Source organism: Sebastes fasciatus, chromosome 3, assembly GCF_043250625.1.
Source record: "Sebastes fasciatus isolate fSebFas1 chromosome 3, fSebFas1.pri, whole genome shotgun sequence".
Taxonomy (NCBI): Eukaryota; Metazoa; Chordata; class Actinopteri; order Perciformes; family Sebastidae; genus Sebastes; species Sebastes fasciatus.
The window spans coordinates 39,147,918-39,171,308 of record NC_133797.1 but is presented as its reverse complement, the minus strand read 5'-3'; the positions used below and the strand labels follow the sequence as shown (position 1 = coordinate 39,171,308).

The 23,391-nt window shown below is 37.2% G+C and overlaps 3 protein-coding genes and 3 long non-coding RNA genes across 7 annotated transcripts; 3 read left to right on the top strand and 3 right to left on the bottom strand.

The window, feature by feature from the left end:
- Positions 1–902: 902 nt before the first annotated feature.
- On the bottom strand, positions 903–2,160 carry LOC141765058 (uncharacterized). Of its 2 annotated transcripts, XR_012593369.1 has the most exons (3): positions 2,117–2,160; positions 1,933–2,022; positions 903–1,748 (listed from the first exon to the last, which is right to left on the bottom strand). It is a non-coding gene; the product is annotated as an uncharacterized LOC141765058 (long non-coding RNA). The 2 variants fall into 2 exon arrangements; XR_012593368.1 differs by having other exon boundaries at positions 903–2,022.
- A 263-nt stretch (positions 2,161–2,423) lies between these two features.
- Positions 2,424–3,163, bottom strand: LOC141765378 (uncharacterized). Its single transcript, XR_012593470.1, has 3 exons — positions 2,917–3,163; positions 2,661–2,784; positions 2,424–2,542 (listed from the first exon to the last, which is right to left on the bottom strand). It is a non-coding gene; the product is annotated as an uncharacterized LOC141765378 (long non-coding RNA).
- Positions 3,164–3,204: 41 nt separating this feature from the next.
- LOC141765377 (uncharacterized) lies at positions 3,205–4,722 on the bottom strand. The gene is made up of 3 exons (XR_012593469.1): positions 4,463–4,722; positions 3,561–3,654; positions 3,205–3,385 (listed from the first exon to the last, which is right to left on the bottom strand). It is a non-coding gene; the product is annotated as an uncharacterized LOC141765377 (long non-coding RNA).
- A 5,610-nt stretch (positions 4,723–10,332) lies between these two features.
- Positions 10,333–11,833, top strand: LOC141765375 (uncharacterized). Its single transcript, XM_074631432.1, has 5 exons — positions 10,333–10,409; positions 10,488–10,609; positions 10,919–11,221; positions 11,304–11,537; positions 11,691–11,833. Exons 2-5 carry the CDS (start codon positions 10,555–10,557, stop codon positions 11,798–11,800), a joined length of 702 nt encoding a protein of 233 aa, XP_074487533.1. The 5' UTR covers positions 10,333–10,409; positions 10,488–10,554; the 3' UTR covers positions 11,801–11,833.
- A 327-nt stretch (positions 11,834–12,160) lies between these two features.
- Positions 12,161–17,868, top strand: LOC141765057 (sialoadhesin-like). Its single transcript, XM_074630903.1, has 6 exons — positions 12,161–12,238; positions 14,269–14,592; positions 15,100–15,448; positions 15,542–15,599; positions 17,150–17,340; positions 17,733–17,868. Exons 2-6 carry the CDS (start codon positions 14,436–14,438, stop codon positions 17,758–17,760), a joined length of 783 nt encoding a protein of 260 aa, XP_074487004.1. The 5' UTR covers positions 12,161–12,238; positions 14,269–14,435; the 3' UTR covers positions 17,761–17,868.
- A 1,591-nt stretch (positions 17,869–19,459) lies between these two features.
- Positions 19,460–22,043, top strand: LOC141765374 (ecto-ADP-ribosyltransferase 4-like). Its single transcript, XM_074631430.1, has 2 exons — positions 19,460–19,865; positions 21,012–22,043. The coding sequence occupies exons 1-2, from the start codon at positions 19,788–19,790 to the stop codon at positions 21,924–21,926; spliced, it is 993 nt and encodes a 330-aa protein (XP_074487531.1). The 5' UTR covers positions 19,460–19,787; the 3' UTR covers positions 21,927–22,043.
- The last annotated feature ends 1,348 nt before the right edge of the window (positions 22,044–23,391 follow it).

Here is a 23,391-nt window from a genome sequence, read left to right as displayed (position 1 = left end):
ACTTATTTAATCCCACCCCTTCTCCATAACTCATTCATTAATAATTAACCAGCTTCCTTATTGAGCCATACATATACTCTAATTAAATGTTCTTAAATTTGTCTACTATAATTACCTTTTATCTCTGTCATACAGAAATATGAATTAATTACTGATATAATTATCCTTATCAAACTATAAATTTGTTATCAATCCAGAATACCAATTCATTACTTATAATATAACTTAATCACAATACCAATTACTTACTTATATATTTAACTTAATCATATTGACTAGTTATCTTTTCGTATATGCGCATATTATTATTGATAATATACAATTTATAATATACAATATGCACATGCAATACAACATGCAATACACATACACACATATATATATATATATATGTATACATTGCATATTGCACTACATGCGCACACTGCACACCACATACACATATACATATATGTATACATACGTATATATATATATATATATATACAATACACAGCATCTGACCATGAATACATTATTCTAAATTTGATTTTGAATTTTAAATTTGCATTATTCTTTACAGAAAAAATAGGAAGATAGACTAATACAGAATAAATATTAAGTAACCAATAAATAAATGAACAAACAGTAATAGATAAATAAACAGTAACCCCTGTAAACACCTTGTGATTGTCAAACCCCCACTTCATCCCTGTACCTTGTGAACATCATGTCTTTATACCTTATTTTAAACTGGTTTAAGTTTGGACATTGCTTTAGCTCCACAATGAAACTGTTCCATAGTTTCACTCCACAGATTGAGATACAGAAACTTTTCATGGTTGTCCGAATACTGTGAGTTTTAAAATGACCTGTTTAAATGTGTTACATACTCTGATGGTTGGAATCAAAATTCATCAAGGTTAAGTTTTTCAAGTTTATTTTTTATTTCATATCACCTGAATCTGGCATTTATGTTGTTTGTTATTCAATTTGTAAATGTTAAATTATATGTTGGAATTGTTACATGATCAATAATGTGCTTTTGTAAGATGGAAGAATGATATTTGTATGTTATTTTATACTTGTATCAAGTTCACTGCACTTGTGGGTTTCAAATAGATGATAAAACAAGCAGAAATATTTTTTTGATTTTTATTGAACAATAATCATTATTATTATTTGTGTATGGGAGGAAACCAGAGTACCTGGTAAAACCCATGCATGCACGGAGAGAATACTCTACACAGACATAGGCCGATCACCAGTCCTTCCTCTGTGCGGCAACAATGCTGATCACTCTGCCACCGTGCAGCCCTCAAACTATGGAAGTATGGTGAACTCTCACAGTACACCACACCTCTAACCAGCAGGTTCGTATGGTGAACATTCACAGTACACCACACCTCTCCCCAGCAGGTTCGTATGGTGAACACTCACAGTACACCACACCTCTAACCAGCAGGTTCGTATGGTGAACACTCACAGTACACCACACCTCTAACCAGCAGGTTCGTATGGTGAACTCTCACAGTACACCACACCTCTAACCAGCAGGTTCGTATGGTGAACACTCACAGTACACCACACCTCTAACCAGCAGGTTCGTATGGTGAACACTCACAGTACACCATATCCCATATAGGAGCAAACACCGTCTTCTATATGGTCCCATAGACCCTGAAATTGTACACGCAAGTGTAGTCAGGATTTCCCCAGTTGCTCTCGACTTGCAGCTTCACGTGGCTGAAGACACCTGCTTCCTGATCCTGAGAGATAGAGAAATGAACAGAGAGAGTTAGTTGAGCACAAACCGAGAGGATGGGAAATAAGGGATATAATGAGTAGCCTACAATGAGGACAGACAAACTGTAATTCTTATGATATATTAGCTTGTGGGTGAAATTTAAAAAATGCATGTGCATGTGTTTCGTTGCACGATGTAATACTCACAGACAGTTTGAAAGTCTGCAATGACTCGCCGTCCTGATCATAAAGAAAGGTTCCTAGTAGGGTACCTTCATCCTCTTTAGTCTTCATGCCCTGCAAGAGAGAAAGATAGAGATCCAGTTGAGCACCTTGTTGTTCTCCGTGTATGTGACGTCTGCAGTGTAACAATTTTAAATTTGTGACTTACATAGACAGCAAACATCTTTGGGCTGCTCGAGATGCTGTCAGTTGTCTCGGTCTTTGAAATGTGACCCAGTGTCACATGGCTGATGGTCACTGGGTGGGACAGGGCTATGACTAAATGTCCACGCTCACCATCAAATGGCCAGCAGCGTCCGTCCACGATTGGTCCTCCCTGCAGAATGAAAGAGTATAAAAAAAAGTTTAGATGGTATGAGGTATAACAAAATAGACAGTAAAACAATCCAAACCATTAGATGATATTGCCAAACCACATAGCCATGTGTTTTGTGTGTGTAGTTCCTAGTTCCTACCTGAGTCACAATACTTGGGTCTACAGGTGGTCTCCAAAGACGTATCAGGTATACAAGAAAACAGGTTGGTCCGGTGCATTGGTATGTTTCCGAGGACAATCGAGCTAAAACAAGGGCCCCTGCACACAAAAACACACACAAAGAAAGTGAAAAAGGGATCTCAAAACTAAAAATTACATGTGTGAATTACAATCTGACAGATTGAAAAAAATTATGAGGGTGATTTAGATGTCTCACCTTGCGACTCCAGGGCAAAGTTGAGCATAGTGTCCCCTGGTGGCTCCTTGACCCACTTTAACCTCAGCACCTCGTCCTGCAGCATTCTCATCCGCTCCCCCATCCATTCATATGTGCTCAAGGCCTGTAAGTGACAGGAGATTCATTTGAATGGTGGATGTTGACATCATTGTGTGTTTCAACATGTAGGTGAGAACATATTTGGGCTGTGATTGTGTTTTATAGGTGCACATTAAGAATAAAAAGAAGGTCATACCTTATCCCGCTTGGTTGATGGGAAAAGTGACGCTGAGGGTCCTGAGTCAAGAGAGTTGCTGTTCATGGATAGAGCCAGGGTGACGTATACAATTCCTGATGGATGGAGAGAAACAAAGTATTGGAGAAACAGGTCAGTGATGTTTAATTCAAAAGACAGACACTCTACAGTATAAAACACACAAGCTGATGAACAAGATATGATTGTTTGTAGAAGGAGAGATCGCTTACCAAGACACACGGGCAGCATGAAGAACAGCCAGCGAATAATGCCGTTCCAGCAGGCCCCGTTGCCCCCGCTGTCCTTGTTGTCCCCGCTGGCCTCTTTGGCCCTGCTGGCCCAGCTGGCCCTGTTGGCCCCACTGGCCCTGTTGGCCTCTATGGCCCAATTGGCCCCTATGATCTCGCTGGCCATGCTGATTCTCTTGGCGATGGACTTTCTCACACCGTCTGGAGAAAACCTCCTTTTTCTGAAAGTATTGTATAATGAAAATGAGAAAGAGTGAGAGCTTTGAAGATGTATAATGAAGAACTTATGACTGTTAAACACATAGCCTGTGTATGCTACAGAACATACTGTATACAAGCATGACTGTGACACACACACACACACACACACACACACACACACACACGTCAGCTTACTTGTACGTAGCCGTCTCCTTGTAGGAAATGACTGGTTTTCCTAGATGGTTGTAATATCCTGCGTTGGCCAGTCGAACGCTTCTATGTACCGTGACTGTAAACAAAACAAGAGAGCAGAGGAGGTGGTCAGTCACTCACTGACACAAGTTATGTCATACACTTTGACTTTTCTAACTACAACACTTCTACTGTAAGAAGCAACTCAGTGCATGTCAATAGTTTTGTGTTTTTGAGTGTCAGACACACAGAAACCAAAAAAAAAACACTCTATGTCAGAGATGTGTGGATTCAACTGAAGCCATTTTTGAGGTTGTAGTTTGTGTTGGATGAGCCTTTTAACCATCTTCTCTTCTTTTTGTGAATATAGACTGCTGTTTATTTTCCACATAGTCATACAAGTAACTTTTTCTTTAATATTTATAATATAAATAATTATATTTATCCTCTTTTATTACTTTTCTCAATGTCAGTTTTTGAATAAGTATAAATTCAATCAGTGCTCCATTACTGCCTAACCCAGTTGAATAGAGGCTTACAGGAACTACCACCTGTGCATGAAAGTCATTAAAGAAAACTATTTGACCTAACATCAAGTTGAACATATTGTTGTTGTTTTTTTGCACGATTAGAAACTTTGCAGTTATATTAGGAAATGTGCAAAAGGGAATTCATGTCCATGACTGGATTAAATTTTCTCGAAAAGTGTTTCTAACATTTTGTCAAACTGCATTGGACAAAAATGATTAGAAACATCTCTCTCACACAGTCTGAATATTAATCTCTCAAAGGTAGGATTAATCACGTTACATATGAATATGTTCCAACAGAAACCATACAGAGGTATTGCTGCTCTGCTTACTGAGTGTGTGTTTCACAGATCTGTGATAGAAACAATTCTTTACCTTCACTTTGCCTGTTTGATAACATTGTGTCAATGAAGAAGTGGATGTTCAGCGTTGAGTTTTGGTCTCTTGGCGGTTTTGCAAGATATTTTGCTCTGAGAAAACAAGTGACGAATAAGCTGAGTCCTAATCTTACTGAATTCCACAACGGCTGTAATGCGTCATAGAATTCTAGAATGACATCGTAGAACATAGAACACACGCGCACACAGCAGCGTGCAGGTGCGCCCCGGTAGCTATGGCAACCATCACTGTCACTAAGATGAATAATAATAATAATAATAACACTATGATGAAGGCATAAAACGGCCAAAAAGTGTTCTTGTGAAACAAAAATATATTTAAAAGTTCTAGAAATGTTTAACCAGTGCTCCGTCTTTTGCATTTATTATTCTTTCTTTTGGGGTTGATACGAGGTTTTACTGTAACCTTTTAACATAAAGGAAATAAAAGCAGAGGAGGATGTTATTCAGCACCTTTTTTATCCTCCAAGACTGATGGTTGAACATTACTGGGAGAATAAAATATAAAATATCTTATCTATATCTATCTGCTTTGTATATAGGTAGATATATAGGTGTTGTAGCTAGTATACGAGGGCAGTCATGCAGCAGGTGGCTGAACTGATGAAGACAAGATGGACGACATCGATAGCACATTTAGCTGGACAGTGAGGCCTTAAATGGGTCCCTAATAAAATATGCCTCACATCAGTCAGTATGTTTCCTTCTGCCTGCTTTAAGGACAGTTTCACTTTGCTCATTTAAAAGAAAAAGAAAAAAGAAAAACCTGAATTTCGCCAAACAAAGACAGAAAATGCAAAAACTTTAATGCAAACAGATTATCTGTATTATAAACACTTTGGTAACACTTTATTTTACAGGTCTGCACATTTCATGGTAATTAGGTGATAATTAGCAAGTACATTTCTTTGGAATTACTGCCAAATTACCCCAATATTTACAGTTGCCTAGTAAAATTATACCGGTCATAGATAACGTATTTAATTGCTTTTTATGCTGTTTTCTGAAATTTGCTGACTATGGCAAGCCAAGTTAGCTCACCTTAAAGCACATTACGCTAGATTTGAGATAAAGTTAACAAACCCCCAGTTGGACAGGATTTATTTAAACTTTTAGTACATAGTAATTTAAATGAGGGCTATTTAAGTGTTCCTACTGGGTAGCTGATTTACCTAAAAAAGATGTCCGAAAAAAAATTATGAAAAAAAATATCTGAAAAATTTCTCAAAATAAAAGTCTGAAAAAAAATATCTGAAAAATGTCTGAAAAAGATGTCCGAAAAAAAATTATGAAAAATTTCTGAAAATAAAAGTCTGAAAAAAAAGATCTAAAAAAAGTCTGAAAAAATGTCCGAAAAAAAGTCTGAAAAATAGATCTGAAAAAAGTCTGAAAGAAATAATTCTGAAAAAAAAATCTGAAAAATGTTTGAAAAAGATGTCCGAAAAAAAATTGTGAAAAAAAAGATCTGAAAAATTTCTGAAAATAAAAGTCTGAAAAAAAAGTAAAAAAAAAAAATATCTGAAAAATGTCCGAAAAAAAAGTCTGAAAAATAGATCTAAAAAAAGTCTGAAAAAAAAAATATCTGAAAAATTTCTGAAAATAAAAGTCTGAAAAAAAATATCTGAAAAATGTCTGAAAAAGATGTCCGAAAAAAATTTCTGAAAAATTTCTGAAAATAAAAGTCTGAAAAAAAAGATCTAAAAAAAGTCTGAAAAAATGTCCGAAAAAAAGTCTGAAAAAAGTCTGAAAGAAATAATTCTGAAAAAAAATATCTGAAAAATGTTTGAAAAAGATGTCCGAAAAAAAATTGTGAAAAAAAATATCTGAAAAATGTCCGAAAAAAAAGTCTGAAAAATAGATCTGAAAAAAAAAATTCTGAAAAAAAATATCTGAAAAATGTCTGAAAAAGATGTCCGAAAAAAAAGATCTGAAAAATTTCTGAAAATAAAAGTCTGAAAAAAAAGATCTGAAATAAAAGTCTGAAAAAAAAAGATCTGAAAAATGTCCGAAAAAAACAATTTGAAAAATTTCGAACAAAATGTCTAAAAAAAAAGATCTGAAAAAAAAGTCTGAAAAATGTCCGAAAAAAAAGATTTGAAAAATTTCGGACAAAAAAAGTCTAAAAAAAAAAGATCTGAAATAAAAGTCTGAAAAAAAAGATCTGAAAAAAGTCTGAAAAAAAAGATTTGAAAAATTTCGGACAGAAAGTCTGAAAAAAAAGATCTGAAAAAAAAGATCTGGAAAAAAAAGTCTGAAAAATGTCCGAAAAAAAAGATTTGAAAAATTTCGGACAAAAAAAGTCTAAAAAAATTCTGAAAAAAAATATCTGAAAAATGTCCGAAAAAAAATTCTGAAAAATAGATCTGAAAAAAGTCTGAAAAAAAAATTCTGAAAAATGTCTGAAAAAGATGTCCGAAAAAAAATATCTGAAAATAAAAGTCTGAAAAAAAAAGATCTGAAAAAAAAGATCTGAAAAATGTCCGAAAAAAAACGATTTGAAAAATTTCGGACAAAAAGTCTAAAAAAAAAGATCTAAAAAAAGTCTGAAAAAAACAATTTGAAAAATTTCGGACAAAATGTCTAAAAAAAAAGATCTGAAAAAAAAGATCTGGAAAAAAAAGTCTGAAAAATGTCCGAAAAAAAAGATTTGAAAAATTTCGGACAAAAAAGTCTAAAAAAAAAAGATCTGAAATAAAAGTCTGAAAAAAAAGATCTGAAAAAAGTCTGAAAAAAAAGATTTGAAAAATTTCGGACAGAAAGTCTGAAAAAAAAGATCTGAAAAAAAAGTCTGAAAAATGTCCGAAAAAAAAGATTTGAAAAATTTCGGACAAAAAAAGTCTAAAAAAATTCTGAAAAAAAAGATCTGAAAAATTTCTGAAAATAAAAGTCTGAAAAAAAAGTAAAAAAAAAAAGATCTGAAAAATGTCTAAAAAAAAAAATTCTGAAAAGAAATATCTGAAAAATGTCTGAAAAAGATGAATGAGTCTATTTCCACTTTTATTTATTCATGTATTTATTTTTATGATTTTTTTATTGAATTTATTTATTCTATATTCATTTTTAAAAGTATAATTTTTATAATTTATGAAAATATATGCATAAATAAATAAAAGGGGAAATTAAACAGAAGAGTAAATAAATAATGTAATTAATGCAAAAGTAAATAAATTTTTTTTAAAAAGCTCATTAAAACAGCAATATTATTTAATATCTTATATTTCATCAATTAATTAAGGACTACAGTTATTTTTCATATATTGTTTCTAGTTTTAATGGCAAATAAATTTATTTATCGAGTCATTTATTTATTTGTTCATTTATTATTGATTTTGGAAGGTTCCGTCGTCCATAAATATCAGCCTTTTGTAATTCATTTGATATCAACCAGTCATGATGTTCACAATTGACAGGACAGGTATTTAAAACCTGCAATTAAACAGTGTTTTTGTAGCACAGTTTTAACGAGCCAATACATTAATCCTTCTTCTAAAATAATCTCTAGGATGAAACACTAAATAGGTGAATACATTTTCAAGCCACCAAACATTTGCAAAATATACCTAAAAAGGCTTCAAAAAACTCTCCTCAATTGAGCTCTAGTTGAACGTTATAATGCTCTGATAGGAGGATCAGCCAAACATTTGAATGTAAAGTCATTTTATGTGTCTTGTCTCCTCAGATAAACCCCGGTTCCATATATGAAAACATGTCAACTCGATCAGCAGAGCAGGATGACCATCACTATGGCAGACTCCACTTCTCTGAGGACCACACAGATGATCTCTACTCCACCATAGAGCCTTCTCGCTAAACAAAACTTTGTTACCATGGTATTTTGTAAGGGATCCTCCCCTGAAGGTTTAAGTGACTAGAATAACTAAAGTAACATAGCAGGGACAGGAAAGTGTAAAGCAAAGAGCAAACATAAGGGCAAGCTCATATTTCTTTCTGCTGAACGCAATGAGAAACTTTTCTGTCTGATATAGCAGACTTCACTGTAACAATGCAGCAGCTTTTCAGTTCACTTCATGCTAATGTGGACCGCAGGTTTCCCAAAAGTACTGAGCTTCACAAACACAATCATGCCAACAAGCCTGAGCTCTTTAAGACACATCTTCAAATAGGAGGTGTGATGCACTTTGCCTGTGTGTAGGATGCAAGTGGACGAGCAGCTGAAGAGTTAAGAGCGAGTAGACTGCAGCATGCAACACTGTGTGAAAACTCCCAACAATGATTTGAGAACAGATTCCATGTTTTACAAGCAAAGAGGCCACAGATCAGATCAGTTGACAGCCCCATTAGTGGCAGGTGAATCAGCGTCTCAACTAGGGACAAAGAGAGGAGAAGCACAGAGACTAAACTCTGGTGCTTTTTTGACAACAGCCACTAGATGGCGCTTCCGCCATTTTGGACTGAAAACTCCAATGAGTCTGTGTCCATGGATGTATAAAGAGACGTCTGTAAATCAAGAGATCATTTTTTTTTAAGTAAATCAACTTCCCAGTGCGAACACTCAAATAGCCCTCATTTCAATCATTATGTTCTAAAAGTTGTAAAACTAACAACTGAATCCAGAGTTATTTTCCTCGGCATAATGAACGTGCATCAGACCCACGGGACTGCACCGCCCTGCACGCTCATATGACATATCCGGTTCTGCCAGCTTCCTGCTAGCTGTCTGTGGCTGTAATAATGGATATATTGGCTCTAATAATCATTTTTATTATCTTATAATACACCCATGGGCTGTATGCTGTAAGCCTGTACCGTGGTGGATGTATTAACGTCTCTGTTCCCAAACAACCGGCTATTGGCCAGTAGCTAGTAGCACTAGTAGCATGATATAAACAGAATTGAATGGAGTTGTAGGCTATTTACTAACACGCAGGGCAAAAGAACAGGACACAACCTTTTATACATCCCTGGTTTGAGATTGCTCTCAAAATCTGTGTGCTGGATTTTACCAACTTCCATTTATGTCCATCGCTCACTTTATGCTCCTCTGGGAAGCAGCCGGGTAAAAAAGTTTAATAAGTAAGTAAGTAAATTGTTATAATAGTATGTATATTTATAATATTTTTACTGCTCAACACGGGCCATTTCAGCAGAGACATTAAAATGATGACAATAGAATAGAAATAATTTTGCTTTACTTTTTTACAGCACTACGGCGGAAGAGTAGCTTTGCTGCTGGGCGCTGACGTTGCAATGGAACGAACAATTGACTTTCACTTCTTAGCAACATACGTTCTTTGCTAGGCATAATGTTGTAGCTAAATGCAAGAAAATAAAATAAAAAATACTATTGCTTCTTAATGGAAATGTGTGCGTGTGCATTTTGTGATGACATGGCTCTCAGTGTCTGACTGGTTGGCCACATCTAATCTTTAGCACAGATCACTTTGCCAGAAAAGCTTGTTGCATCACTGTATGGCAGTTTTCTAGTGTGCTTCATGTTATGTTACGTTATGGAGGATTCTCAGCTGTTACTGCAAAAAAAGGTTTTTGTTAAACAGTTTTTACTGTCAAAAATGTATGGTGCTCTGCATGTGATGAGCTGAACTAAAAGATCGTAGCTATTTGTGTCTGCAGCTTTTTTTTCTACCACAAAACAACCACAGACGGCTTCACATGTCTCTGCTCTCACTCTGAGAACTTTGACATGATGAAAACATAATGTAATTTACTCCTAATGCATGTTGCAGGAAAACACTCTGTCACCATGTAACAATACAAAACAATAATAATTTGGATTAAATACAGAGTGAAGTTAAAGTCAAAGTTTTTAATGACAAAATATGACATCAAATAACTACTGTGCTATTTAGGTTCTGCACTAGAAGTCTCAGGAAGGAAGTGACGTTTTGGTGTCAGAGCTGCAGTTTGTCTTCCAGCCGCCCTCACACTGACCAACAGTCCATTCTGTCTCTGGAAGAAGACTGCTGTTGATTTTCATCATCCGTTTATATTCTATATTTTTTATAAAGGTTTTATAAACACAGCAGTTGTAATAAGGTCATTAAATTATAGAATCACCTTCCTGATTAGAAGCTGAAGACGACAGCAGCCATGTTGATATCAGGAGCTGGATGTGTGTTTATGGGTTTCATCTTGTTCATCTCAGGTATGAATGACTGTTTATCCTTTCCTATATAATAACAATAATAATAATTAACTGTGATCCGTACAAAAAAAATTGTATGGAATGTACAGTAGGTGTTCATTTGTAGACAAATTAGATTGATTCAAAAGAAAACGTTGGCCATCAAGTTTTCACTTATTCTTCTGTTACGAGCTCTTTAGATGTATTACAGTACATCATTAAGATCCTTTACAGCATCACACTACTATCATTGACCAGTTAGTAAAGAGAAGAATGTTACTAGAAGTATAAATGTGTCCAGATGTTTGCTGATGAAATCTTCTGTTAAAGGGGTTCAGGGACGACCAAACAGCATCTGTGCTTTAAAAGGTTCATCAGTGGATCTGCCCTGCTCAGCTCAACATCCCACTTCAACCAGGAAATGGTACACCGGATACTGGGAAAGAGCAGAGTTTGTTCAGAATGAGATCTCTGCAGATGGAAATCGTGTAACATACAACATGTCTGCAGAGAGTAACTTCACTCTGACAATCAAAGATCTGACTGAGAGGGATGAAAACAATTACTGCTGCAGAGAAACTACTGACAAACCAGAAAACTGCAGGGAAAACAGAATTTGGCTCCGTGTTGCAGGTACAGTGGCTGTCAGTATTTTACTATTTTAAAACTAATATCAGTGTATAAATTCTTATTTTTAACACCATGATGATCCCAGACCTGCAGGTGAAGGTGATTCCCACCACAGAGGGACAGACAGTAACACTGATATGTAGCACCAGCTGTCCTCTGACTGAAAACCCTGCAGTCTACATCTGGTACAAGAACAGAGAGTTCCTCTATCAGGACTGGTCTCCCTGGTACCAACAGCTGGTCAGCAGTGAGGAAGCAGTCACATACTCCTGTGCTATCAAAGGCTACGAGGACCTCAGAGCCCCTCAAGTCTCAGTGGGTGAGTGACAACCAGCAGCTCCTCATCATGTTACACAGCCTGTAGTCTAACAAGTTACACTTTCAAGAAAAGTGGAATCATTGAGAAACAACAACACACAATACATCTGACCATCACAAATATAAATAAGGTATCTCTTTTATTTTTGTCCAGATTCTGTCTCATCGACCTGCTTTAAAGTGACCTATGCTAAAGGGAGGATGTGTTCTTCTCAGCAGACATCAGAGGATGAGCCCTGCTCCATCACATATCCAACAGGTTGAGTTTACAGAAACATCCACAAACACACCTCCTACCCCCACACCTCTAAGACATATCTTTGCTCTTTTCTTTTCTAATTTGCATTTTAAAAGTTAAAAGCACAACAACCACGGTGTTACACCTTCTCTCTTTCTGGATAAACCAGGCTTTGAGTTTATATCTAATAATGTATATAGTTATTAATTGATTTAATTGAACAACTGATGAAAAATTGATTTGTTATCGCCCAACAAAAATACATATTCAAATGAGTCCTGCAGACACATCACATGTCAGACTGACCTGTAACTCCAGCTGTCCTCCAACTGCCTTTATATGGTACAAGAGCAGATATTTAGTTAGCCAGTATGAGAAACCACCGTTTATATTTTCCACCACTTCTGCTGAAAGTTTCTCCTGTGCTGTAAAAGGCCGTGAGGATCTGCGCTCTGCTGAAATCTGTGAGTACAAGCCAACTTATAAACTTATAAAATGGGATATTTGTGTTAATGGTGTACAAATGGCAATGAGAAATATGATGAATTTAATATTGATTGATTGATTTAATATTTTTTTTGTAGTGTTATGATCAGGGTTGGAAATGAAAACCAGCCAAATGCTGGTAAAATATGCAAGTGGCTGCTAGATTTGCTTCACTCACCAGCCAAAAAAACAATGATACTCTATTGAGTGGCTGGTAGATTTTTGATAGAGCTGGTACGATACACCTATCTCCTGATTCGATACTATCAAGATACTTGGGTGCCGATTTGATATGTATTGCGATTTTCAAGTATAGCGATTCTATAAGTATTGTGATTTTTAAGTATTGCGATTCAATATTATGATTTATTGTGATTTCTGTTAATGTTTTTAACACTATAGACCATGGGGAAAAAGTTGAATCATACACTTCTAGGGATTTTACTTTGGAAAATATCTAAATTAATAGAGTAAAAATGTTTAATTTTCAGCATGTATGTAGTCAGAGATGTCCTGAAGTCAAATATATCAGGATCATTGTCTGGAATTATTTATAAAAAAATGTCCAGCAACCCAAAAATCAAAGAATAAAGACATTTCCCGCACAGATTAGTGGTATTTTCTTTTTAATTTATAAGGGACTTGTAATGTTTTATACTTCTGGTGAATATAATCCAATCAATCTTATTTCCATATATGTATTTTGTATATACAGTTCCCTTTGTTAACACCTTATTTTGAAAACAGACATAGTCACATGTGTGTACTTCCTCTAACTTCTCCAAGTCCGTCTCTAGCTCTCCCGTCAGCTCCGTTCTCTTTATCCGGGGCGGTTTGAATGCATTTAACATAAATGTCAGTATATGGGTATAATGTTTACCACTTTGGATTTAAAATGGGAGGGTGCAGGTCGTATCCAAGCTGACCCTCCGCCGTTTTCTACTTTCTCGCTTCGGCTCGCTGGCATTAAATCATCATGATCATTACTCAGACTACAACAATAAAAGCTGTAACTTCCTTCTACCTCCACATAGACTCAAATTAAGCAAATATATCGATTCTGGCTTTAAAGGGACTGTTTATAACTTCTTACACGTATAAATCAATCCAGGTCGGTGTCTCATGCGCGCTCGCGTGTGGCTACACTGTTCAGACTCGGACTCCAACACAAACTACACGGAAGCACCAAAAAGCGCAAAGTTATATCTAGTGAAGCCCGTCTTGCAAAACAGTGTTGGCCGCGGTCGGAGGACGCCTGCCTGCCTGCCTGCTTGCCTTCACTCAAAGCTCGCTCCATCTCACGTGCATGCGCGCACACTACACACTGCAGAAGAGTAAGTTTAGCTCTGAGAATATCTAGTGAATGTACAATGGACGATTGTGCAGAAATAACTGCTGTAGCTCCTCCAGACCAACAGAGGTTTCCCGTGTCTTGTGAAGTGACGGGGCTCCGCAGCGAGAAACGTTATCGTCTCCGACCGGGTGCCGGTGTCTCCCCTGTTCCCTCCGGACACGGTCGGGAGGCTGAAGCAGGAAAAGCCAACACTAGGATCAGCACTGATTCATGGAGAGACCTTCGTCTGGTCAGCTAACATTTCTGCCAAGCAGGTGAAATATAGAGTGATATTGTGGTTTTAGCTGACATGCGTCGCCTCACTGTTTTGACGGATGCTCGCTCACATTCAGCTAGCGTGCACACAGGCGAGCTCGTGCAACAGGACGCTGACTTTCGTTGACTTAACGGCCACAGGTGACGCTGCTACAACCAATTTCTGATTCTTACAAACAGTCCCTTTAAAAAAACAATTTCAAAATTGTAACAAAAATAAATTGCGATACATAGGTGAATCAATTTTTTCTCACCCCTAATTTTGGAATCCAGCAGCCACAGTGACAGGTGGACAAAAAAGTTAATTTCCAACACTGGTTATGATTCAAATATTTGTATCTTTTATCTGTAGAAGGTACTTAAAGTGAAACTGCCTCTTGTCTCTTATCTCTTCTTCAGGTCCTGATAACAGCACCTGCAGGAGTGTGAATTATGTCAGCAGGAGAATCTGTGCTCTGGAAGGTTCTTCACTGAACATTTCTAGTGAATATCCTGAGAACCAGCAGCCTAAATATAAATTATGGTATAAAATAAAGAGAAGTGGGAAAGAAGAAGTTGTAGAGCCAATGAAGGCTGCAGGTCGTGTGACGTATCATGACAACATGAAGAATCAACACATCCTGAGAATCAATAACCTGAAGAAGGATGACTCAGCAGAATACACATTCAGACTCCAGAGAGACGATGAAGGATGGAAACCTGGAGTGACTTTAGTTGTCACAGGTAACACTTAAGATTAAATACATTATTTTTGTATAGTGAATTACTGACTTCCACACCATGTACTACCAGCAGTCAGCACAATAAAAAGCTGATTCATGCTTCATGTATTCCATGAAGAATGAATCAGCCTTTCAGTAAATTCAAACAATTCAATAATGAAATTCAACTTACCAATGAGAGCTGCATTCAATCTACTGCTTTTCTACTGTCTTCTAAAGGTTGTGATAGGTGGTTGGTGTACAAAACATGCGGCTTTAACACTAGAGTTCACAGTTCACCTCCCATCTCCTACAAACACACAATATGGTTACTTTATAGCGTGAAGGAGATCTTTCTCTAACCTTAACTAGTACCATCGTTTTTAAACTTAACCAGACCTAACTTAACACGTGTATGAGTCTTTTACAGTATGTGGGTTGTTTAAGAAGACACTGACAAACAACCTATTTTATTGTTTAGGTATGAGGACTTACTGAGGATTTACTGACCGCTCTAACCATCTTTCAGGTCTGAATGTTCACTTTAGTCCTTCTGCAGTGGTGACGGAGGACCAGAGAGTCACACTGACCTGCAGTACCAGCTGTCCTCTGACTGACAACACAAACTACATCTGGTTCTTCAACAGTCGACCTCTGACCCTGACAGAGAACCAAAACAAACACCTGGTTCTAGACCCAGTCAGCAGTCAGCATGCAGGAAAATACTCCTGTGCTGTCAGAACCCACAACAACAGCAGCTCTCATGAAGAGACTCTCACTGTCCAGAGTATGAGGGGGAAATGGACACCAGCAGCAGCTGCAGGAGTCTGTGCTGCTCTCCTGGTTATAATACCCCTCTCTGTCTTCTGCTGGATCAGGTGAGCAACACTGTCCTCTGTTTCAGAGTAATGACATTCACACACTAAATTGAAATCACTTATTAATTTACATTCACTCATTTCACTAACCAGAAGAAAGAGGACTTCCAGACAATCTCCTAGAACTGAAACATCAGACAACATGGAGCAGGTAAAAAAAGAAATTAATGAATTCTGCTACAATAACACAAACATCAACATCTTCTTTCCTGCTTCTCTGCAGAACGAAAGATTCTTTCATCCGACAACAGCCTCATCTCACAAATGTTATTTTTCTGCTCACAAAAATCTAAACATTATTCCCCCTACTGCACCTTTTCTGCACGTTTAACTGTTATTATTCAAGATTCAAGATTCAAGATTCAAGATGTTTATTGTTACGCCGGTTGTACAGTTACAAACGTGTGAAATACTTATTATGGTGATAATGTTGTCATACTGGATACTGTTTTGTTAAATTTGACTTGTGATTTCCCCTTGTTTGCAAGCAAGATTAAAATCATTCCAATAAAAAACACTTGAATATAAACAAGAAGGTTTTATTTCAGACAAATACTGCAGGGACTACAAGAATCATCATATTGGTGTGATTGTATGCATCTAAGGGTTAAATCAAGCATTTATGAAGTGCTTAGAGGATATTTGAAAATATTGCGATATATATTGTGTATCGCGATATTGCCTTAAAAATATCCCAATATTATTTTTAGGCCATATCGCCCAGCCCTACAACTTTTCTTTCCTCCATCAACAATGGAAGTCCCAGATATGTCAGAAAACTAAATGCCGTCATGTCTGGGTTCATAACATCACCTGGCGGCGAGCTGTAATCACATACAGTACCATTGCAATGACTGTATCTAGCAAGCCGCACTACTGCGGTGTGAACCCAAAATAAACAAATTGTGCTGTGATTTAAGTGCAATAAACAAATCAAAGGGGATGCTGAAATAACTACATAAGAATGCAGATTTGTAAAGTCTGAATCCATGCTTTGTCAGGTCTGTCTGTCAACTTTTTAAATGCTTGTTTTCTGGATGGAGTTTGGATCGATCAGTGCCAGACTATGCAGCTGCTCCATCAACACTCCGCATAACGTCATCTGGGCATAGATACTGCAGCAACACTGTACAGATATGATGTACTATCGTAGCTCTGGGTGATGACAGAGATACAAGATTTATTTCCTCAGTTTCTGATTCAACGACGTCAGGACGTCAGGACGTCAGGACGTCAGTGACGACAGGAGGAGAATCTCAATGCTGAAAGGCTTTCGCAACACAGCGCCACGTGAATTTCTCGCTCGAGTCGAAATATTTCATCTCCCGCGTCACCTGGTGCGAATTTGCATCTATTCACCTCTTTGCATTGACTTTGTATGTAATTGCACCGCGTGAAAAGTTCTTGGTGTGAACACAGCATTACATATGATGTTCGCCACTGATGACAATTACATTATCACTTTATAAGTCTGCAAAAGATGCCATACAATTAGGTTTTCTCTGCACAAATGTATTTTATTTAATCGATGAACATATTTTTGATTAAGTCTTCTAAAGGTATCCAAGACTACTTCAGTACCAGCTATGTTGTACTAACCCTCTCATCCAGTTGAGCTCTAGTTGGAATCACTTTAGAGGCCTACTTAGGAGGATTTAAATTAAGTGTAATGTTAAATAATTTCTCTCGTCTCTTTATCAGGTAAACCCTGGTCCTGTGTATGACGACATCTCAGCTCAACCAACAGAGCAGGATGATCTTCACTATAGCAGAGTCCACTTCCGTCAGAACCAATCAGATCTTCTCTACAGCACAGTCCAGACACATCCGCCTCAAGAACAAGATCTCACCCCCTACGCTGTCGTCAACTTCAGACCCAACACAACCCCTGAGTAAGCATCTCTTGCTATTACAGCTGATTCAGGATCTATTTGAGGGATATACTGTAAGAATGATGTAGCGTATCACAGGATGGGCCATTAATCTTAGATCCTCCTGGTCCAAGTTTGGTAAAACTTGAAAGATATTCAATGTTAGGACGATTATTAACGGTCAAAATTCAAAGGTACTTACGCCCATCGTCACAACGGTGATCTGCTTTTCATAAAATTGTAAGGGTTGACAAACTGGGTTACAGATACTGCATACTTATTTAAAAGGTTATTGTGAGCCTTGCAATGAAACTGCCTAAACTGAGAAGACTGTTTTTTCTTGTAATTTTAAATACTTTGCTACATGTTTAACCCACAGCACATTAATGCAGCATTATTTTCTTTACTTTCAGGCATGATGGCCAGGCAGTGGATCCCTAGAATCTGTACAACACAGCAAACAACAACTTAAAGAGACTGAATGTAACAACACACCTGCTTCAGTGATGTACAGAACTTGTATATTAATCAGTTCATTGATGATCTTATCTATAGTAGCCTGTGAATCAGCAGGCAGACATCCAGCATCTTATGGACACCTCAGGAGCACACTTGAGAGCGCTGATGGACACCCACTGCCTGTTGTAGCAAGAGAAACCAGAACCTTTTAGTTACTCTGATTAACTCATGGTCCAGTCTGTTGAACCCAGCAGACTTTCACTGAGTCAAAATACAAGGAGTGGACACTATACTTTACAATATGCAGAAACAACTCTTCAACAAATAACCTAATATTTCTGTGAAACTTAAAATTCATCAAAGTTAAAACAAAAAGTCCTGCAGGGCTAATTATCATCTTGCACAATAATGTCAACTGTATCATATAACATCTTCCTGAGGGACATTTTAATATATATTAAGACATTGTCAGTGCAGTCCTATAACGTTAGAGGATAAAGCATTCAAACAAGACAATATCTAGATAATATCTTGAAAATTGGCGTTAGCACTGAAGAGAAACACCTTTCTGACAAAGTGAAGACAAAAACTGGTTCTCAAAAATATGTGCTGATTTAGGTGTTAATAATAAACGTTAGTTATTTATAAATTGAGAATTGTGCAGATTCACTAACTTACAGTCGTAGTTATTACAGGATGGAAGTACAATGTTCCAGTTACTGTGTCCAACTACAGCTGTATTTATTAGCAGCTAAAGCAGTTCATGGTTGGTTTCTAAATTGAGAATTGTGCAGATTCACTAGCTGACAGTAGTAGCATTAATTATTACAGGATGGAAGAATGTTGTTCAGGTTAACTACTGTTTATCTTATTTGCTAGCTAGAGTTAGCTCGCTGCTAACTGAATCAACGGCTTTGACACGCTGTCGGTGTTTGTTGCTAAGCAACCAGAGCGGTTAGTTCTGTAGTCATGCTAACGCTAGCTAATGTTAGCTAACGCTAGCTACTTCTTTCTCTAAATTAAATTAAATGTATAACATACATTGCGCTTTTATATTAAAGTGCGTTACAGAAAACTAACGTATGGCTAAATTAAGAAATACTCACACAATATTCACGGTACATCACACATCTCACCTCTCACCTCTCACACCTCTGTGATGTACCGTGAGTGGTGAACACTCACGGTACATCACACCTCTCACCAGCAGGTTCGTATGGTGAACACTCACAGTACGTAATGTATGTTCTGTGTATGGTGTGCATGATATTCAATACATATGCCAGTACAGCACACTCAAAATGTCTATAATTTCCAGACTTCAAATTGTCTGTTAACAATCTTTGTGTCTGTAATAAGGTAAAATGTCTTGGACATTTCATTACTGAAGACATGACAGATGATGATATTTATAGGCAATGCCGCTATAGATGTATGCACAAGCAAACATTCTCTCACAGAAGTTTAGTATGTGTTCAAGATAGAGTGAAGATGTCTCTGTTCAGAGCATATTGTACACCACTGTACTGTCTACAGCCCATTTGTGGTCAAACTATAAAAAAGTGAGCTTACAGAGACTTCAAGTTGCATATAATGATGCAGTGAGAATATTACTCAAAAGACCGAGATGTTGCAGTGCAAGTGAAATGTTTTATGTCTGCAGGCATAAATACTTTAAAAACTGTCTTAAGAAATCTCATGTACAAATTTATATGCCGGTTAAATGACTCTGAGATTGAAATAATCTTGCGGTTGTCTAACATAAGATTTAACACTACACGGTACCAATCACAGCGGTGGAGGCATTGGTATAGTTCTTTATATGTGGCATTAATGTATTTATATTTCTAATCTATTTTAATCATGACTTTTTATTGTGCATCTTGTAATGTAATGTTTTATATGTAATGTCTTGTTTTTTATCTGTACCTTGAGTCTGCAATAAAGTTTGGATTGAATTAATAGGCAGGAATAATAAATGCCTGTTTTCTTTTTAGGTATCTTCAATCATGATGAAGGAGAGTATGTTGATGTTTATCGTCCTTTGCTGCCTCTGTGTGAGGATAAGACCTCTGAATGCAAAGACGGTAAGATAATTAATGCATACAGTAACATGCCACTAATATCCACTGATTTTACAATATTTCACCACTCTGTAAAAAATACTTTTGTATTCTAATTATTAGTAAAATGTCTTACGCATTCAAAATGATTGATGACGATGAAGTCTGAAATTGACCTAATTGAATTTGATTAAGTTGATCAAGTTCTTATAGTCATAAATCGGAAATAAAAATGAATGACTGAATGAATTAAAATGAATTGTAAAAGTGTGTAAGGGTTTATAACATTATGATCGAAGTATATGATTCTGTTCTCATGCTCTATTATGACTCATAAATTGTTGCAGCAAATTTTGGGTTGATACCATTTAATATTTAATTTGGTGCTAAATTTAACCATTTTTTAACACTGGAGAATTAATAAAAAATATCAAGAATTCCTCCAAAATACCACATTAAGACACCAAGACCTTGAGGAACACCATAGAAAAAGCCATGCTATGATTTTGGATCAAAAACTTTTGACATTTGGAGATTTCTGCAAGAATTGAATTTTTCGGCGATAGGACGGCGAGCACGTCTGTTGTGTAAACTGCTCAGAAACCCCCTTATTGTCAATCTACCTATGCAAGTCATCCATCCTCTGAATGTTCTAGGTCTGTAGTTTGTGGCTGTAACAATTCATGAGGCTGTGATTATCCTAGAGGTCACCACAGGTCATTTCATACAGTGCGGTCAGGTTTCAATAAATGGTCCCACTACAATGAAATTGCTACTATGGGGACTAACATCATCACACATGAATACAGTTGAACTCATTGGATCCACAAGAGTCTCAGCTTTACTGTGATACCCATTTTATGTAATTCAAGACTGTTTAGGGACCCCATGCAGAAATATTCAAATACACCATTTTAGAATAGAAGGAAATGACCCATTTATACTGCATGCAAAAAAACTGCATGTGATTATCATAAAGTGGGCATGTCTGTAAAGGGGAGACTCGTGGGTACCCATATAACCTATTTTCATTCATATATCTTGAGGTCAGAGGTCAAGAGACCCCTTTGAAAAATGGCCATGACAGTTATTCCTCGTTAAAATGTAATTTAATGTTATTTTGTAAAATGCATTATCTAAATAAAACTACATGTTCTGTTTTTTCAACAGTTGCCTGAACATGACACCATAAAGGCCCTGTTGAAACGCTCTGATGTCCAAAAGGTCGATGTTGAGACATCCTCTCCACAGGAGGCTACAGTGGACCCATCTTCAGCATCTGAAGAGCCTGTAAATGTTCAGAATACCTCCGTTCAGGCTGCCGTGCAGAAAACCACAAACGCCTCGCTGAAGGCAGCAGTACAGGTCCCGTCAGGTCTGTCCAGGCTCATCAGAATCCCTCTCAGCTTGTCTCTGGACTCCGTCGATGACATGTATTACGGCTGCTCCCAGAAGATGCTGATCAACGTGAAACGCCACTACCTCCCCAGGAGCACCAGGGAAGGTCTGCACTCCACATACACAAAGCTGTGTGCCCTCAAAGCCATGAAGAATAAGGACATGTATGACCCGCTGTCCTGGAATCACTTCAGGGCTCTGTGTGCCTACACAGCGGGGTCATACGACGACCTAAACCGAGCAGTCCGTAGGGGGAAGGCTTCCTACAAGACATCGTTTCAATTCCACGCCCTCCACTTCCTGCTGTCTGACGCCATCCGGCTCCTCAAACTCAACCAAAGAAGCTGCTTCACCACCTACCGGAGGAGCAAACTGCTCTTCATCGGGGAATTAGGACAAACCATTCGCTTCGGCTCATTCGCCTCCAGCTCCCTCAACAAGGACTTGCGTCAGTTTGGACGGAGGACCTGCTTTGAGATAGAAACATGTTTTGGCGCCTACCTCAAGTCCTATTCCGAGTTTGACTCGGACGAAGATGAAGTACTGATTCCTCCGTATGAGATGTTCACTATTGTCTCTGTGAACGTGACGGGAGAGAACGACTTACACTGTGATGCTTTCTACAAGCTTGAGACTGCCGGGGTTTACAGCAGTCTCAACTGCCAGGCTGAGGACCTTTATAATTAGCAGGAGTGTCCAATTTTAACACTATATCAGTTTAGCTACTGTCACCAGATCAGCAACATGTCTATTCTATTATGCTTCACTGTCTTGAATTCATTAAAACAAATGTCTATTTAGAGATTGAAAGTTCATTCTTGACCTTTGAAGCAAAACAGTCGCACCACAACGACCATTTAGTAGCTGTTCTGGAGCTTTAGATTGTATGACATCATCTTCCTCAGCAGATGGACGTAGCCCAGTTGTCATGAAATTAGTGATGTGTCGGACGCGAACGAGCCGGCTCAAAAGAATACAAAGTTAATTCATATGCTTTATTTCCATGTCTGCTGTTAAATATATGATAATTAGAAAATAACTTCTTTGAATATGGACTTCTTCTTTTTCAATAAGTCACACAATGGTGAGATTTGTGCCTGATCAGATGTGTCTTCTATTAGTTTTCCACCTCCGATGAAGAGCAGACGCTCCTCAAGCCTAAGGGCCCTATTTTAACCATTATATGCTATTTTAGCATACAATTATTAAATCATGTTTATAATAAAGTCATTTTTGATAAATTGAGTAATTTGGCAGTAATTCCAAAGAAATTTCAAATAGGTTACTTGCTAATTATCAGCTAATTACTATGAAATTTGCGGACCTATAAAATGAAATGTTACCAAAATCGTTAAGAAAAGGTAGTAATACCACAGTGTAAAAATACTGTACTTAAAGTATCTAAAAGTACCGTTTATTATTATTATGCTGAATGGTACATGTCTTGATGCAGTACTGTAAACATCACATTAATATTGCAGCTGGTTATGTACTGTATATATATGTATATGTATATGTATATATATATATATATGTATGTATATATACTGTATATCATAATGTATTAGTTGATTCAGATTATTAATACACAATATAAATCTGCAAAGTAACTAAAGCTGTCCAATAAATGTAGTGCAGTAAAAACTACCTACAACCTTTCCCTCTGAGATGTAGTGGAGTAGAAGTATAAAGTAGCAGAAAATGAAAACACTCAAGTAAAGTACAAGTACCTCAAAATTGTACTGTACTTGAGTAAATGTGCTTAGTTACATTAATACTAATATTGCAGTAACATGTATGCCCGGCTGACTGACTCCTGTCAGTGGAGTGCTGCTGCCACCATGTGTTTAATGGGAGGTTCTGCACACAGAAAGCTGGAGGCAACTTATATAAACTTCTTAAACAAATCTACTTCTGACAACACTTGAAGCAAGAAATAGGCGATGCCACTGCTGAATCTCCTGGCGACTGCTTCTCCTGCATTGAGACACCCTCCATCACGGATCTGGTGGAAATGCAGGTCGAGCATGTGCAGGCAGCAGCATGGAGGCGGGCCGGTCCAGCTTCATAGTCGTGGATCTTTCTTCAGTGTCAGCCTCGATTTCACCAAGCACCCAAATTAATACCCTCACTTTACAGATTTGTATTAAAC